Below are 18,595 nucleotides of genomic sequence, written 5' to 3' on the forward strand. Positions count from 1 at the left end.
TGTCGCTTAAACGCATAAACGAGATAGCCAAATTGAATACTTTACTTTTGGTTTTATATTAACAGCAATGGAAAAAAGAGACAAGATTTTACGAGGTACACACAAAACAACAACACGACAAAGGATAAAATGTTTGCTAGGATAATAAGCAACAACGAGAGCACACCGACAAGACTTGATCAATATATGGATTTCTTTACATTTCTTCTTCTTTTCCTCCAAAGGTAGATTCACCAGCGTACACGACATAGAGGAAGCCATCTGCGTCTTTGTGGTCCTGATATACGTGGCTCAACTCTGCTGATACAGGTGGTAGTACATTCTATGCGAGGGTTGTTAAAATCGGTATTAAACAGATGACACCACCGAGTAACAACAATACATACCTTCACATACAAAAAGAGGGCTGTATCGGCATTCAATCTAAGGCCGAGCGATTCAATGTCAGCTTTGTACACTTATACCGAACGATCCAACATCAGCTCTTCACATGGATGCATGTCAAAACCAACGTAGTGGCACAGTACAGAAATACATACTTGAGTCGTTTACGAAGTACAGCTTGGAATTGGCCAACAGTGATTTCACCAGGACACAAGAACTTTCGTTTATCCAAGTCGGCGAGGGGAGATGATGATCGTGCTGATGATTTTTCGACAATGATTGGGATTCGGGATGGATAGGAAGCGAGTATACGGTTTGCTTCTGATTGTCGCTTTTCTGTAAATAGATAGATCGAGAGGGTCAGTATGTATTGTAGGTTGGTGCTGTTATCAGCAATCAAATGATCTCCTTTTTTCCTGATGACGAGTTGTCAAATGGCGAGATGACACAATAGAGAGTTGGGAGAGCAGGTACATACCAAATGGATGTTCAGCGACGAAAGAGTACTGTGAGCCCTTCTTCTTGGCGATAGCTGAATCCATGGTCAGTTGTGTGGGTGACTTGACTCCTTTTATAGATTAGGCTCGTTGAGACTGTATTGGTCAGTGCTATATGAACAGGAAGGGTCAGAATGAGTGTAGCTGTATACGACCAGTACAGCAACCGCTCCACCTACCTTGAGTTTGTTTGTTGCCAGCCTCTCTTTCTACGCCGTTCGATTGTGGTATTAGTCAATCACGGGACAAAGATTGCGTTTGTAAGAGGAGGCGAGAACGTGACAGACAAATAGAGTGCAGATTTTTGTAGAATCGTTTTGGATATCCCGATACCCGAAACGTCTGCTTATTTCTAGTCCGTGAATGTAGTAAGAAGCCACGTGGAGGTCAAGAGCAGGCGTAAGTGTTGCTCCAGGCGTCAGAGAAGCCAACGATGCGAACTCGCCAACTGTGTAATTGTACATTCGAGTGACATAAAAAGGATTTGCTATTGGGATCTATAAAGCCTCTCGGTCAACTTGTGGTGCAGCCTTGATTTTGTAGTTGGTAAGTTTTGAACATTGATTCGTAGCCTTGATCGTACATTCATGACTGCCAGAATGAACCGTCGTGAAATGCCGTGTATCCCAGAACTTTTGAACTCGAAGATCCAACGTTCGCTTCAATGTCCGTCTATCTCCGTTCTTGGCAAGAAGCACGAATTACGCAAGGGACATTGGGGTAGTCTAGAATGGATGGTATAATGTAGGTAGGTTTCGGATACATGCTCATAGGTAAGCGATTCTCCACTGCAATTCTGTGTAGAACAACGCAGGTACTCAACACTTCGCCAACAAAGTTTTTTGCAGAAAATGGAACCTCTGCTCGAAACTCAAGAGTCCAAAGTTATTGACCCTGCTTGGAAGAGATTTGGTCCAGCAACTTTAGCAATTGCCGCTCTATCTTTTACCATGGTGATTGTGCTTCTTGGAGTCAACGTGTACTGGACATCTGAAGAAGCATTCATACCAATCTTGGACGCTGATCCGATAATCACCACCTTGCCATTCCATCCGTTTACTAATACTTCGACTGAATCGCATTCGTTTGAGTTGGCTTTACGTTGGGTGTCGTGCACCGAGGGGTTTATAGAGATAGAACAGCGGAATTGCACTGAAGCTGGTAATATTGCGCTATCACAAAATCCTGTAATCCAACAGGAGCTGTATGATTATGGGCCTGATGCTTTCTATCTGCTACTCACCAGAGCTGAACGCAGTGCATGGGTGAAAACGAGACGTAAATCCAACTGTAGTCAACAACTCCCGTTTACGGTACTAGATTCCTCTGTCTCGTCACCTGTCACAATGACACTATACCACCAGTATCAGAACTATAACGATATCACGGATGTAAATGTAAAAGGAACCATGTTGATTAATTCAGTGATCGTAAAAGACATGGCTGTAGAATTCCCAAAGTCGTGTCCTCCTCCCGTTTCCGGTGCTTTATCTGCTGGCAGTTGGGTAAGAAACAATGGAACTAGAAGACGGGAGTATATCTGGAAGATGAATGACCGTGAAATTGATACCGCTGTAATGATGTTTGATAGACAGGATAAAACACTACATCCATGTTTAGTAGAAGGACCAGGTCGGCCTACTGTAAATATTACCATAGTGGGAGACTCCCATATGCGAGTGTCCACGTCAGAGCTATTAGCTAGATTGAATGGAGTCATAGATAGAGATTACAAGGAAAGTATGTCAATATATGGTGCCTACACAGATTGGAAGGCATCGCCCCCTTTGGATACCAAGGTCATCAAGGTCGGAAGGCTGTGGATCCGACTAATAGGCGACGCACGGCTTGTAGATGATTTCGCATGGACGGAAAACAATACTGTTACCATGACGTCCGATATAATTGTTTTCTCGTACGGTCAATGGGTCATTCGTGATTTGAATCATGGGTATGACGCTATCTCGGGACATTGGCCTACTCAGCAGTATCTCAATCGGTTGAGGAATTACGCGGAAAGTCTCGCAACGTATAGGACGGCTAGGAGTGAGACTGGAAGGGAGTTGAGAGTGTTTTTTCAGACAATGCCGGCGTATAAGCAGGACAATGGGACGAGAGTCAAGTTTGCTGAAGTGCAGGATATGAGGACGCATCGGAGGATGCAGTATCGAGTCGACAAGAGTATAGAGATGGTATGTTTGGACACTTTGACCAACGATTGAATTCAATTGATTGAATTGAACTAGTGTGTGCTAGTTGTTTGGACACTTGTCTGCTCGCAATCGTCTTGAATGGTGCTAAACCGATTCCAAATATTTAGATGTCGGAATTCAACATTACGGTGTTTGATTACTTTAAGTATACCCTCGCCTGGATTGACAAGTCTCCAGATAATCTGCATTATCCATTAACTGATGCTACAGCTGCACTAATTGATGAATGGCTGTATCGTTTTCAGCTGTGCAGCCCATAAACCATGAATCTCTCGCGTCATTGTATATAAATTCACGTAGAAATTAGAAATAATTTACTTAACAGGATACTGATGCTGAAAGTTCAGCACTTGTGTTTTTCATTCAGTGAACCATTGCCTGTTCCTCGGTGACCTTGACAGGATCTGAGACTTACAAAGTAAGTCGCTCTTTTTTGCCGTCTCATTTAACTGATCCCGCATTGAAATTGCTCTTGTACAAATGGTTCTTTCGTGTATCTGCAATTAAAGAATTGCACTAACTAAAACAAGAAATCTCAACTTTTAGACACTCAACTTTCTCAACTCCATACAAGAAAACTACTCGGACTACTGCTTGGATGGCTCCAGATACGTCTGGCACCAATACAGCTCGTGACAAGTCTAAATCACCGCAGAAACCCCAACATCAAATTCGGAACGTTCCATCAGCAGAACGAAATTCATATCTACCTACGCAGGGACCAAGCTCATCGGCACTGGGCGATTCATTCAATACAACGATTGGAACTGGATCTGTATCAGGTACTTCGTACTACTGGCTTTGGTGACATGTCGACCTCAATATTATTCACTCTTTTTTCGTCGTGGTTTAGAATCGTCAAGAACAAGTCCCAGTAACCAGTCATCTCAAACCGCATCTACCACTGTATCGCAACGAACGCCCGGAATTGTTTCGTTAGGCCGACAATCTACAGAAAGGGGTGTGAGAAATCGGCAAGATACTCCTCGACCAGACAGTCCGTCAGGATCTCCTTTATCAGCTTCAAAGCGAATCAGTAATCATGGTCAAGTGAGAAACTCGTATCTTCCTGATGAGGGGAAATCTACGTCGGCGCTTGGAGATGCGTTTAATACGACGGTTGCTGATACTGTAGAGTCAAACATGTAAGAAAAAGCAATCGTTAACTCCAATTCGAGTGACTGATGGATAGAGCTTTATAGAACCACTGAATCTTCCCATCGTGAAATCGTCAGTCGCGAAAGTTCTCGTAGGACATTATTAGGAATATTACGTCCTTTTTTCGCCCTAATTCTGAAACTACTTTTCACTTAGCTGCCCCAGTCTTTGTATCTACACTAAGACCACAGCCTCTTGGGATCCCCCCAACATCGAAAGCTAAGGTATCACACAAAACACAAACCAATGGAATCAGCAACAAAATACCTCCACAAACGACCATATCTTCTCAGAGCACGTCCCGAGCAGTATCTCCTCGAAGATCCCGTATGGCTACATTTGGACTGGAAGATGCCGAATTCGGTTCTCCAGATTCGGCAACCACTATAACTCCAGGCTTGGCTGCTTTTACTCGTCCACTACCGCAACAGCAGCAGCGAGGCAATGGTCATTCTCTACATGCCGATATGGAAGTCAGCAAGTTTTCTGAAGGGTTGGATAAGTGGACTGGGTTGATGAAGAGAGCGATTCTTGTGGGTTTTCTTTGAGAGCAAAACAGCAACTAGCTTTAGCCATACAACTTTGAAGCTCACTCAAACAGGTTTTATTTTCTATAGGCCGATTTTGTTGAAATTAAAGGCGATCTATCTTCAAGACTAATTGATCAACATGCACAAGAGTCTCAAATACTAAACGACGGACTAGCCGAATATGGACGACAGATAGCAGATCTCAGCAAGAATCTGAATGAGGCAGAGAAGATATCATCTGCTCGCTTGAAGCTGGTTGAAGCCGCAGCTACGTTTCTCATCAACAAGGTGATTTATCGAACTTGTAGATTTTGGCGCGTCGGCAATAAGTGAAAGTGACGAAAACTTATCTCCTTTCTTAGCGCTCAAAAGCGGTAATGTTTTTGGCCTTTGCAAGATGGAGGCTTCGATATGCTGAAGTACGTAAAACGATCATGTGTGATACGATGGCGATCAAACACCATCGTCGAGCTTTGCAAAGGAAGGTGTTCGAGTCGTGGCAGCATGAGATTGGTGCTTCTTGGCGGAAGAGAGAAGCCAAAAAGATCAAGATGGAGTCTGAGAGGACCTTGGAGACTCTAGCATTGAGTTATGAGAAGCGGATATCAGAGGTATGCCCAAGGTTGCGAAATCATTTGCTGTTTGGAAAATCCTCGGTTTTTTGTGGCCAGCACCATCCAAGACTCTGAACAGTTTTTTTGCAATAGCTCACGAATAAGCTCAACGATACCCTGGTAGCCCTCAAAGAGTCAGAGGTCAAACGAGCAGCACAACAAGCTGACATGAAGCAAGCCTTTATGAGGGGTGTGTGTGCTCTCAATATGGAAGCGCTGACTGTATTCGGAGATGCCACAGTCGATCAAGCAGTGAACCATGATGACGCTGCATCAAACTCACAGCCAGTTGAATCAAATCGTCATGTATCTATAAACACCACCACCACTGCGGCAGCAACAACAACACCGCTAAATCGCTCCGTATCTGAAAACTCCGCTGCATATGCACACAATCCACAACCAATCTCTCAGCAATCACTTAATAGTACACCATCGGTATCAGCACAAACTCCATTTCAATCATCGACATCATCATCGCATCGAGCACAAACGTATTCTGCTCCTGTAAATAGTAGTAATAGTGCATCTCTTCAACCGAGAGGTGTATATGTGACGAGGCATATAGTGCCAACGCCATCATCACCGGATATTCCGAGGCGGAATAATGTGCCTGTACCTCAAAGGTATCCTAGTCGTGGATAATAACGAGCTTCTCGCACATTTGTATATATAACGGACATTTTAGAACGTAGTAGTAGTGTTAATAAAAACTGGTGGTCCTTTTCGGGTGTAATGTATGTCAATCTTCATTTATTGTGGTGGTTCAATATGCTATGCTGCTTTCGTCTTTATAATCTACACATGCCAAATTTTTATCAAGTTTGTTTTTACGGTCAAGTCCTTGATGACCCGACTACCGATTACATACACCAATTAAGCCACGTGCATATTTTGGATTTGAGCTTCAAGATCTTTTGGGGCTAACAGCATCAACGTGTGTTGCCCTCCAGCAGATACCATCAACACCTTCCTATTGTTTAGGTTGGTTCGGAATGGCCTCAATACATCATCATCGACTCCAGGGTTGCATAGCTGACCCATTTCTCCGTAACCCCAAGTGTACAAGTTATTGGTTTCTTCATCTGAGAGTGCCACCGAAAAGAAGGTTCCTGCAGAGACTGATGTTATCTTTGGTGGTGTTTCTCCGTATGCTGAGAAGTCGACGAGGTGGGGGATGATGGATCGATCAGTTTGAGCATTGGTTGGATCTATATTTCCTGCAGCATCACTGACGGGAGTCGTGTAGCCTAGTTGGCCAGAGTCGTTTCTTCCTGTTGCCCATAGTCTACCTGACAATTAAGACAAGAAAATAGATGTGTGGTAAGTGAACCGTTCAAGCCACATGAGAAAAAGATCCTTTCAAACAAACCTTGGTCGTCGAGGAACAGCGAGTGGTGTTCACCAGCTGCACCACCCACAACCTTTGGTACAGCGAGGACTTCAACTGGCTCTTCGGTATTGTCAGAAGATCCGTCTCCGATCTGACCATACTGATTGAGCCCTACACCACAGGTGCGACCAGTATTTGGAATAAAATGGGTATGGTAGCTGCCGCAGAATGCACCAACAAATTTCTTGTCAGATGCATGTGGGGCTTTGAAGGTCATTGATCGGGGTACGAGACTGGAGGATACGATCTGCCTGACAGCAAGACGTCTGCCTAATTGTCCTTGCTCTCCAATACCCCAACTCCAGAGTTTCCCTAGAAGAAAGGAGCAAAATAACGGTCAAGGAACGATTACAAAACGCTGTAGCGAGACTTCTGTTTGTCGCATACCATCATCTGTGATTGCAATCATGTGATTGCTACCAGCAGCGATATCCATAACGTCATGTAGACCTTGCAGCTTCAATGGCGTCTTTTGAATGCTTGTTTCCTTGGTGGCTCCGAATATTCCCATCGAGTCGCGGAAAGTGCCCCAGATGTAGACGCTAGAAACGCGGGAGTTTAACGGTGGAAACACAATTCACTAGGCCTGGATGCAACAGATGTTTGCTTACTTTCCATCACGTGTGAGTGCAGCTGAACAATTGTCTCCACAAACGATCTTTGTTATGACAGCTTCATCCAATCCCTCTACTTCGCCTGGTTCACTGTCCCAGCGAGGACCTTCACTATCGGTAACACGGCCTACGGAATAAACAGAAGACACTTGTTAACACAAAAGTGACCAAAACGACGTTATGGACCTTATCAATTGCGTACCGAGTGCGAAGTGATCGTTGCATCCCCATGAGAAGAGTTTGTTGTTGGCAGTGAGAACAATGTTATGGAGACCACCTGCAGCTATCATGACAGGCCGTTTCTCTTCGAAGAATTTGACTTGAGCAGGCTTCTCTCGTTCAGTGACGTCTGGGCCAAGACCAAGCTGTCCACAGTCTCCTGAGCCGACGACCCAAACCTGGCCAGTAGTTGTGGGTGGATGAGTGATCATTTTGGCAGTTTTTTGTTCTATAGAAATGGTTGTGAGTGCCTTGACGCCAACATTCCAAAATGTGTTGATGACTGCGACATACTTCTTGGTGGAGAAGCGACTGGTTCGTCTTTGTGATTGTATTTTGAAGATCCAGATTTAGTTCTTCCATTCGCAGCAGGAGGAGGAGGAGTTGATGGAGCTGGTTGCTCTGCTTTTCGCTTCCTCAACTCTCGAGACATTTTATCTTGATTTTGGATGGATTACAAGTATGAGCTAGTATAAATAAAGACACGAATTAGTAAATATGTTGTCTATTAACATCATATACTACCAGGCGCTTGGGCTTACCTACCTTGAATCGACCAATCTGCGAAAATACTAGCCAGCAAAATGTTGAGGATGACAGAAGCCAACAATTGTCACACGAGAATAGAGGGCGACACGTAATGCCGCGTGCCAATACGTGTGAAGTATCGATAAATTGCAAAACGAGCTCTCGAAAAGGTCTACAAGGCTCGATAAATATCATGATGGCCAAGTTCCAAATCAAATGATTAAAGACGTGTATGTACCAACATATTTCTAGCTTGCAAACAGATGTACACACGTCAAAACGCGTGAATTTGACATATGTTCTTAGCGCAGACTACACGGTTGACGGAATTATACTAGGTCGATCCGTGATTGAGAAAACGTAAAAAATTCAAAATCAGCAAACATTGGCTAGAAAGGAGAGCACAGCAAGATCACGCTAGAAGCAAAGGTAAGCAAAAAGATCTGTTGATCAGTAGAGCTCCTGTCTTGCTTTCGTTGCTGTTTTGTCCATTGTTTAATGCACTTACCATCTGCTACACTTTGCCATTCAATCCTGTCGTTCTTAACCTAATTGAAGCTGATGCTACCCTGATTCATTTATAATTAGGAATAATCCATCTCAAGTCATAACTATATAACTTCCTGCTACTTCGTCAAACATCGCAAACTTCGCAACATCTACCATCTTGTAAGCATGTTGCTAACAAGTACGATGGAATTCCTTCGAAACCGTCGCCTGCCTCCTATGGAGCCATGGCAGACTTTGTGTCAACCTGTCCCACTCGTACGAGTCAATGCTCAGCCAACTCAAAATGGAGTCAAATATATCGCAACTGGTCTGACCTCTGAAGCAGAGTCTATTCTCATACAATTGGAAGGACCACTCTATGTTGCTGCCTTCATTGGATTTGGAAGGTAATGATTTGAATCACTTGTTCAACATTATTAAAGTTCATGTTGGTCATTCGCACGTGTGGAGTGACGTGTCACTCACCATCATCAACTTAAACCATATACAATGATCCTTTATAGATCTGGAAAGTCAATGACTGCCACAAAACTCAAAGCAGCCTTGACGGGTGATACCAGTGTCCAATTCACATCTCGTCCTGGCAATGTACCTTGTACTCATGGAGTCGACATGATGGTCTTCCAACATCCAACAAAGGCTGGCCAAATCATCTTTCTGGATTGTGAAGGAAGTCAAAATCACAACCAATCTGCACTTCCATTCGTTATGGGTCTAGCAGCTCGTCTATCAACTCGACTCTATGTATTTGAGCGATCATGCTTTACTACTGGTGGCTTGGAAACTGTGATGCAAGTCTTGACCATGGGTCTCGCTACTCCTCAAAACCCAGATATACGTATCGACCTGCCAAAATCATTGGTATTGGTTGAAAATATGACTATAAACCAAGAAATCACTGAAATTGACCTGCTGACTGACTTGGTGAACGAAACGGATGGTGATGAAGCTACAAACCGTATTCGTCGTATTATACGTGACCGCTTTGATGTCGAATTTACCAAACTCCCATTTATCTCGACCGTCGTCGGTAGCGAATACAATACAACAATCAACGACATGGCTGATATGTTGGCTGATCGTCTGACTCCCTTGATTGTTGGCAATGTACCCATTGATGGTCCAGTCATGGTACAACTCGCTACAGAACTGGTGGCTCAAATCCGAGAAGGTGGATCCAAATTCAATATGGTGTCTGCTACGGAAGCTATGGTGGCCAACATGGCGTCTGAAGCTGCCAATGCTGCTTGGTCTGAGTTTGTTGAAAAGTGTCGATCACTTGGCAATCATCCATCTCAAATATCTGGTCGGAAACATATCAAATCAATAATGAGTGAAGTAGAAACTGTAGCTGGTCAAGCTCGTGGTGAATTGGAAGGCTTTGTATCCAAACTGGAACCTGCTGAACCCGCTGGTGTCGCCAAACAACTATGGGATCGTAACTTCAAGCACTTCACATCTGATTTGAAGAGTGCACATGCCCGAAAAATGCAGGAAATTGCCAAGTATACCATATGGATGGATCGCGTTCACTCATTGGTCACTCAGATTGTGCAACGAGTAAGTGTTTGATTAGCAGCTATGATCTGGTTGTCTTCGTGCGTCTCATTTTCTGTCCCTTCTTTGCTGCCGTTTAGGTCTATGAAGCAATGTTCCACATGATGAGGTTGGCACGATTCACTACATCTCTGGTCATTGCTTCCAACTACTACGTAGCAAAGGAAAGCTTCAAATTGGTTACCAATGTGGTCTCTCAAATCTTTGCACCAGCACCACAACACCTTTTAAGCGAATAATCAGCCTCAAAATTCATTCTAAATATGTATTATATTTGCACGCCACAGTTTCATCATAAAATTAAAGTTATATCGACACAGAAAAACACTTTGTTTGTTGAATGGTCTCGTCACTTTCTCGTTCGCAGCAAACTTCAAAAAAGTGTTAGCAAGGACGTCGAGTAGAGGAGAGTACAGCAAAGAGAGCCCATCCAGTCATGTCATCTTCAATAGGAGTTCCAATAAAGGTATGAACGCACTCGCATCCACAACTGTAATCAGGCTATTAACTAACTCTTCTATTGTATCCAAAATTCAAAACATTCGAAAATTCAATTAAACCAATACAGCTTCTGCATGAATCACAAGGCCACATCATCACTCTCGAACTCAAAACAGGAGCAACATACCGTGGCAAGCTACTCGAATGTGAAGACTCTATGAACGTACAATTACGAGACATTACAGTAACTCAACGTGATGGACGAGTAACCAAACTCGACCAAGTATATGTACGAGGCTCCCAAGTCAGATTCTTTATTGTGCCAGACATGTTACGAAATGCTCCCATGTTTAAATGGGTACAGCCTGGTGCTACTAAAGCTAGAGGTATTGGTATGGGGAGGGGTAAAGCTACTGTTGCGAGAGCTCAACAGCAAAGTAGAGGTAAGATTGCAGATTGTTTGTATTACGAACTGAGCACATTCTTGGTCTTTGGTGTTTGAGACAGCCAAGAATGAAAGTAGCAGAGAGCCGCATGGCAACATTTGGCAAACATTGCAACTGGACAACCGCAAACACCTGTACTTATATTCTTCTCTACTACGCAGGTCGTGGCGATCGTGGAGGATTCAGAGGCGGTGATCGTGGCGGTTTTAGAGGAGGCGATCGTGGTGGTGGATTCCGGGGGCGAGGACAATAAAAACGTCAATTTGAAAGAAAACCACGGAACAAGACTGCCTCAAGGAATCATAGTTTATGGAAGGAAACGGATGGACTGCTTTGTTGTGCTCTGTATAGAATGATGGGAAGGAAAGAAGCAGGATTGATAGTATTGAAAAAGCATCTAGGAAGGAGATAGGTATATAGGTTTTTTGCATCTCAAAACAATAAAACGGATGGATATAGTAAACTATCGACCGTGCTGCTCTTGTTGTGAAGTACTTGGGTACCTTTGTGGGAGTTCTCGACCAGAAACGAACTTTCTTTGACTGTCAAGCTTCCGCTTCATGCTGGCTCTTGCTCACACAGACAACAGTCTGGCTCTTCTTTAAATTGGTAGTCAAAAGGGATGATTTTAATTTATTGAAACAAAGAAGCTAGATTCTGAATGCACACTAAACAACCCCGTAAGGACTTTCAAAACTCAGCAAACTCAAAACTCTTCTACTTCGAAATGGATTCTATGCCATTGATCTGAGCACTAGACCAAACAACACGTAGACAACAGACGAGCCTTGTAACTCACTTCCAGCTGTATGGCAAGTTTTCATATTCTTCAAGGGCTCGTTGAATATGTTGCAACATGGATGGGATTGCTTCGTCAGGGTAGGCACCTGCGTTTTTTGGTTGGAGATGTTCCAACTCTCGTTTAAAGAAGACGTCATTATACGAATCTGGAGTACCATAAAAGTACTTGGATGCTTTTGATAGAGTGATGTATGTAGTTACATGTAAGTGGCTAGCAATAGCATAGCCTGTACAAGCTCAAGGGGCAACTTTTGCGACACAAATCCTGTTGCTCGTTAATAGTATTACTAACTGCAGCAGCTTCGGAAGCCTCAGCTAAGGTCAGTTGCTTGCCTTGTGTGGTTGTGTCGTTGTCTTATAAGCTTCTACGGAGTTCTTAAGTTTGCGTCAATAGAAGTTTGGGGCTTGTAACTTGATGTCTTTTTAACAGTTTTATTATAACTCCATCAGGAGAAACTGTGGGACAGATTTAAAGTATACGAATTACAGATATGATGTTGATTTGGTTGCGTCCAACAGAAGTTTGGGGCTGGTATCTGCACACCAACAAAGTAATGGACATCGAATGAACACCACCTAAGACTCGCATTACGTGTATTTCTGCAGAAGACGTCCCAATCTGAAAATTGCCGCGTCCACAACAATTCAAATTTTGGATAAAAATCAATGGAGTTATCCAGCGGTTATAATAAAACTGTTAAAAAAAAATATTAAAAGATCATACAAAGGGGCCAAATGGTGAAAGCAGGTATTGTAAGACAGTCTGCTCTGCGACTTTAGTTCGAGCTAGGATATCATTCTGCTGGTTCACTACTGATGAGGGGATTAAAACTGAAAATGATGTCGGTCACTATGAGGGCTCTATAGCAAACGAATTGTAAGCTTTTCGACACATTAATCAAAGCAATAGAAACTTTGTCACTTACCAGAAAGTTTTCAGGGCTGCATTAAGCTTGCTGATTTCTTCCAATAGAGCCTCACGTTCTGAGGCCCTTGTGTCTTCTCCAATAGCAGAAGGCTCGATGCGAGCTAGGATTTTGCGTAGATCGTCACATCCAAGTCGGAAAACTTCTCTCTCGACAGCATACAGACAAACGGCATCTACATATCTTAGAGCAGCAGTCTCACAGTAAGCTTTTACCATGGCAATCATATCCATGACCTCAAAGTTCCTAGTATTCAATTTTGTCCCTGTTGCTGCACCAGACTGTTTACTGTTCAACCACGATTCCCTGTTTTTCTCTCGAGCATCTTCTACCTTCTTCATAAAGTTTTCATTATATGTGAGTGGATGATCGGCCTCGTCATCATACATGGATTTGGTCTCCTTGAGAAGCTTTTGTTCAAGGGTGTCTATATAGCTGTCTACTGCTTCCTTAAAGGAAGGACGGAGGAGACCATGCACCTTCTTGTCCAGCAAGTAACCAAAGACATTTCGAAGTACCAGCACTATATCGTTTACATGATTCTCCGTAGTGTTCTTCCAGCCTACAATACATTCCTGTACTAATGACACGAACGCATTATCGAGAGGGAAAACACCCATCTCTCGCCCTCGTACTTTCTGTATAGCATTTTCGACATCTTGATCTGTGACGTTTCCATTTTCTTTGAGGATGTTCTTTTGAAAGGTCTCGCACAGGTCCTTCACCCTACTGCCCAAATACAAGTCTTTATCGGCATCCTTTGGTAATGGATATCTACCACTAGACAAGTCCAAGAAAGCCTGTACAAAGCTGGTCGAATTATTATAAATCAAAGCATGCTTATCTCCGTCGTTGACTAGCTCAGGGAATTGATCCAGTTCAGATTGTTTCTCACGAATCCTCGTTTGTAACTCATGTTTCACGGATGGCATCTCCTTGTCGATATGTCCTTTAAGCACCTCCACAAGATGCTCGCGGAGGGATTCCACACCTTTTTGACGTTCATATATAATATTCCATGGAGGTTTTGAGAAGAATTGCTTTGAGGAAGCCAGCAATTCGTCGGCGGAAAGTCCTGTCGTGATTTCTTCCATACTCTTGTTCTTTACCCAATGCACACCATATTTAAATGAGCTCAATTCCGTTTGCATGCTTTTGATTTTCAGTAACTCCTCTCCCTTGCTGATATTGTCCACCTTCGTTACTACTGCGAGAGCTCGTTCACCTTTACCACCATAATCCTTTATGGCACGTAAGACGGCATTGTTGGCCAGATCTGAGGTGGCTGGAATTACTGCCAATACGAGGGTTCGCGGATCTCTGACATATCTAATTGACAAAATACGTTAATTCGTCTGTCTGAAATTGTGAGACAACCCCACAGAAATCGACATACGGATCTACGATACTCTTGACGTCCTCGACAACGGACTCAGGTTGACTTCCTATACTCGTGTTTACATATCCTAAAGAAGCAGTAAGATCTGTTGACTCATAAAATCGAGACATGGCAAGTAGGTCGCTGTACCTGGCAAATCCACCAACGTCAGACGAGCATAACCAGGTCCAAAGAGATGTATGTTCAAGACCTTGTCTGAGAAAATGCTCTCATTATCAGACAAAGCCGTTTTGACCTCTCTGATTACATTCTCGACATCCTTGATATTTTTCGGTTTTCGAACGACATCTGGAAGCCTTGCGGCCTTTGAGTCTGTAATATATGCATCGCTAGATACTTCATCGCTTGGAATGAGACTGACACGTGTAGCGAAACTGGTGCACAGTTCTGCATTCTTGGGAAACGTGATTCCAGTCAAGTTTTCCAACAGCGACGACTTGCCAGCCGATTGGTCTCCGATAATAGCTATTTGTGGAAGGTTTATAGCGATCCCCAGCTTCATAATATTCTCTACGACGTCCAGCTGGGTGTCGGTGAGCAGCGACGAACCAGATGTGGTGGTTTCTTTGGGTTCTTTAGGTGGTGGAAGGGATTTGGAAGCATCTCGAGAATTGCCTGATACTACTGATGTTCCAGGCGAAGGAGGTGGTGTCATAGGATGGCCCAGTGTTTGCTTGCGACCCAACATTGTTGATTCTGCGTCGGAAGCAAGATAACGACGTGTTAGCGGCTTTATCAACGGCAAAATGACGGTACAAGCAAGCTCCGTAAGTGAAAAACATACCTGAGATCGCTAGCTCAAGTGTAAACTTGTGCGGTTAGCTGTTGTTGGTTTATCGTCCCACCATGTGGAATTTGAAGAACGTGCACTAGCTTCAAACTTTGATTTTGGAACAGGTTAAGCTCTGGACAAGGCACGCCCTCGTGTGACAAAACATATTGTAGGAGTATGACAGTAACTAAAGTTACGTACAGAAGCTGCGTTGAAGGCGCTTAACGCAAAAAATCAATGCTGAAATGAATAACTTGGTTTGAGGACGCCTTTAGCGGAAACCACTTGAGCTGTGGTATCTGCATGGCTTATAATTTAGATGTCGTCAATTTCACCTACAGATTTGGCAGCGATGGACTATAGTCTCTAGTTAACTCGAAACGTGAAACCGAGATGAATCCGCAGACTATTGCCAAAAGGACGAGGCAACTAAGAGTCTATAAGCCTGTTTATTCCTGACTATTCAACGGAATCGGTACTCGGTTTGCTACAAATTCTAGTTGGGTGAGATGCAATCCGGACACGCATTGCCAAGTCAAAGTTTGAAAACACTTGTAGTATGTGCAGTCAGGCAATCATCAAACAGACTATAATTTCCGTCAGCGATGCATTGAATGAACGACCGGGTGCTGGCAAGTTAAGATTGCTGAGCCTGTAATTTGTGCTCTCGTATCTTCCTCTGAAAAATCAAATTTGAGACGAATTAATACGTATTGAGCACGTATCGCTTGCGGTGTCTATCTCACTCGATTCTCACACCTATATAATACCCGGTCTCTTAAAGTCATAGCGGGCCATGGGATTCTCAGTTTACTGCTGGGGTTGGATCTCGTCCCTCGATTTTGGTACTGTTATATTTGATGTCTCGGATGATATGATACCGAATTCAGTAATGGGCCTTGTAGATTCGGTACACACAATGGTCCTTGCATTCGGCTGGCGTCGCATTCGCCTTGAATTTCATTTTTGACAAAATCCGCACGAGTTCAGAGGGCAGGCACTGCCAAATTTTGGATTTTTCCTGAAGTGAAACTGGTTTCTAAAACAACAATACCACCAGGAAAGAAATTGGAGAAACGTCCTACAGTGCACAGTATACCCCCTTGATTGAAAACGGTCTCAGTAACACGAGACACCAAACACGACCTCTACTCTCGTTGAGACACGATCACAATCTGCCAGCAAAGCTAGAACAAATTGGACGCGTTTCAGGACTTGCTGAACTTCGCAAACCAAATATTTCAGTGTTTGGAAGGAGTTATATCCAAAGCCGACACTTGCTTTCTCAGATTCCCGTCGAGAGGAGCGTTTCTTATAATTATAACCTTGCTTCTTTAAAGGTCCTTATCCGAGCGAGCACTATTTCTATAAAGCAGGTGGAGCAGATGGTGGTCTGGAGGTTTGACGTCAGCAAAGAGGCTTTCCAAGACATCGTAGTTGATCTCTTTTGTACCCAATCATTATCTGGCAGCTTCAGCGGCTGTTGTTGCAGGTGCTTGATTTGCCGCCTTAGTGTCTTACACGGCAATGAGTAAATGTGCTGTTTGACATTTGGCTTCCAACTTGGCGGATGGAAGTCTTCCAAAAGCGGAACGGCATGTTATTGCATGCACTATATGATTGTGATTAATTTAAATCACGTATAGATGTTGAGTGAGAGGAGCTTGACACGAAACTTCAACTGGAGATCGATTTGCGTGCCTTATTGAGTCGATGGAATGATGGGACGTCTTTAGCAGGAACAGGAGGCTCTATACTCTCCATGCAAGCGGAATCAGCTGCTTTCAATTCTCTGTGATGTTCAGACAGCGATCGACTAGCATTGAGTGACCAAGATTGACAGAAATGATCAAATGTACTGAACCCCATTGAAGCAAGCTGATTATTGTAAGAGAACTGACTAGGAGACAATACGCTTGTGTACTGGTGGCCATTCAACATAGGCTGTACTCGGTTTGCTACAAGGATATAAGTGAGAAAATTCACAACTTATGCTGAACAGAAAGTTGAGTTGAAAACCCCCATTTATTGCCACAATTGTCAGCAGTCAAGCAGTCATTGAACGAACCAGTTATTAGTACAGTAAATGAACCACTCCCGTATGTTGTTTCAATTGCTAGAAACGTCGCTGCAACATCCATTTTTTTTGGCTCATGCATTCTATTGGGACTATAGTCCCGCAAATTTACGATTATTACGTGTATACGTGTATTATTAACACGTGAATGCATGTTGCATTCACGTGTTCAAAAAGGGAGCCAAGGCATTACCTTGTTATTCCCGTTTGGTTTCACTTCTCTTAAGATCTCGAGGATTTAGCTGGTCGGGGGGAGTACTACGATTACTTGATTTACTACCAACAGTTCGTATCCCGAGAATCGCAGGAGCTTTTTTTCTCCAACTTTGGAGATTTTTTTCAAAGACAAAACCCAACCTTCCAGACTTAAGCAGATAATATGTGTCTTTTTAAATCTTTCTCTGACATCTTGGCTACAATAACCAAAATGAAAAAAAAAAGACAAAAGTTACGTTTTGTAAGAAAATCCGTATCGTAGAGGCATTCTTCTCCAAATGAAATTCGAGACAAAAGTCTGACGTACTGCCGTCTTTTGGTCTCTTTCTTAAAAGCTTGTCACGGAAACAGGTGCACAATAATTTCTTCAATTAAAGCTGTAGGAGCGCCGCTGAAAATGACAACAATAACTTTGCCCATGCCCGCTACAAGCCTAGTAAGTCTCTGAATGAAGCAAGATGAGGGATGATTGGTTAGCACGAGGGTGCTTTTTGAAAAGTTGTACGAAAAGAATGATGATGGTTGGGACCTGTATTCAGTCATTGCTCAACATCAGTTAAAGATCATGGGAACAACTGGGATTTTAAAAGGATGGAAGTGCTACTAAACAGACCCTTTGAAGATTTTCTGATCGTCGATAGCAGTATAAATAATAAGACTGGGATGACATCCCAGAGTCTTTTCGTTGTCTGCATTTCAGACACGGAGACGCCTTACTCCCAATTTAAAATGCATTTGACGTCAATGCCTATAACCCTAGAATGTGTTTGTGGTGAAACGACTTGGAAGTTGCGATTGTAGCGGTTGGAATGATGACGTGGCGAAGACCCAATTAATATGAAGCAAGAATGGATTATTATTGAACTATTTGAGAAGGCGCTTCTGGATAGATGTACATCAGCGATCGCATACAAGTCTTGTGGATGATTTTCGTGTTGTCGTGTTTGGGGTGCTGTTACTGCCTGTATGATGCATGAAGCTTTATGTAGACAGATACACTTTTTAACACGCGTTTGCATGCCTATTAGATGAATTATCAATCCTTTTATTGATAAAGCAATTCTTGAGTCTCACATCCTCTTCGTTTCTCGTTTGCAAGTTCATCCTACTTGCTGCGTTTCGAGATTTAGACTAGAAACGAAGAGGAAGAATTCAATAAGCTGGCAATCTCAAGTACGAAAATCCTTGAGAGAAACTCATACCTAAAGAATCAACGATGCAGCAACAACCACAACAACCCGTTGGTCCTGAACCTGGATCTATGGATGATCACGTAAGTTGAAGAGGGAATACGGTTGGA

The 18,595-nt window shown here is 43.2% G+C and overlaps 5 protein-coding genes across 5 annotated transcripts; 3 read left to right on the plus strand and 2 right to left on the minus strand.

The window, feature by feature from the left end:
• Positions 1-196: 196 nt before the first annotated feature.
• SmJEL517_g04466 (uncharacterized protein) lies at positions 197-926 on the minus strand (the record flags this gene model as incomplete). Its single annotated transcript, XM_031170394.1, has 4 exons — positions 197-322; positions 387-423; positions 540-720; positions 863-926. The coding sequence occupies 4 exons, from the start codon at positions 924-926 to the stop codon at positions 197-199; spliced, it is 408 nt and encodes a 135-aa protein (XP_031023627.1).
• Positions 927-1,732: 806 nt separating this feature from the next.
• On the plus strand, positions 1,733-6,041 carry SmJEL517_g04467 (uncharacterized protein; the record flags this gene model as incomplete). Its single annotated transcript, XM_031170395.1, has 10 exons — positions 1,733-3,073; positions 3,202-3,326; positions 3,641-3,876; positions 3,948-4,239; positions 4,297-4,343; positions 4,409-4,476; positions 4,546-4,785; positions 4,870-5,070; positions 5,145-5,393; positions 5,490-6,041. 10 exons carry the CDS (start codon positions 1,733-1,735, stop codon positions 6,039-6,041), a joined length of 3,351 nt encoding a protein of 1,116 aa, XP_031023626.1.
• A 231-nt stretch (positions 6,042-6,272) lies between these two features.
• On the minus strand, positions 6,273-8,055 carry SmJEL517_g04468 (uncharacterized protein; the record flags this gene model as incomplete). The annotated part of the gene is made up of 6 exons (XM_031170396.1): positions 6,273-6,688; positions 6,769-7,101; positions 7,177-7,331; positions 7,401-7,530; positions 7,606-7,851; positions 7,917-8,055. 6 exons carry the CDS (start codon positions 8,053-8,055, stop codon positions 6,273-6,275), a joined length of 1,419 nt encoding a protein of 472 aa, XP_031023633.1.
• Positions 8,056-8,843: 788 nt separating this feature from the next.
• Positions 8,844-10,456, plus strand: SmJEL517_g04469 (uncharacterized protein; the record flags this gene model as incomplete). The annotated part of the gene is made up of 3 exons (XM_031170397.1): positions 8,844-9,046; positions 9,164-10,220; positions 10,298-10,456. 3 exons carry the CDS (start codon positions 8,844-8,846, stop codon positions 10,454-10,456), a joined length of 1,419 nt encoding a protein of 472 aa, XP_031023632.1.
• Positions 10,457-10,653: 197 nt separating this feature from the next.
• Positions 10,654-11,357, plus strand: SmJEL517_g04470 (uncharacterized protein; the record flags this gene model as incomplete). The annotated part of the gene is made up of 3 exons (XM_031170398.1): positions 10,654-10,683; positions 10,786-11,101; positions 11,266-11,357. 3 exons carry the CDS (start codon positions 10,654-10,656, stop codon positions 11,355-11,357), a joined length of 438 nt encoding a protein of 145 aa, XP_031023664.1.
• Between the last annotated feature and the right edge of the window lie 7,238 nt (positions 11,358-18,595).

The sequence above is a fragment of the Synchytrium microbalum genome (assembly GCF_006535985.1).
Source record: "Synchytrium microbalum strain JEL517 chromosome Unknown SmJEL517_scf0030, whole genome shotgun sequence".
NCBI classification, from domain to species: domain Eukaryota; kingdom Fungi; phylum Chytridiomycota; class Chytridiomycetes; order Synchytriales; family Synchytriaceae; genus Synchytrium; species Synchytrium microbalum.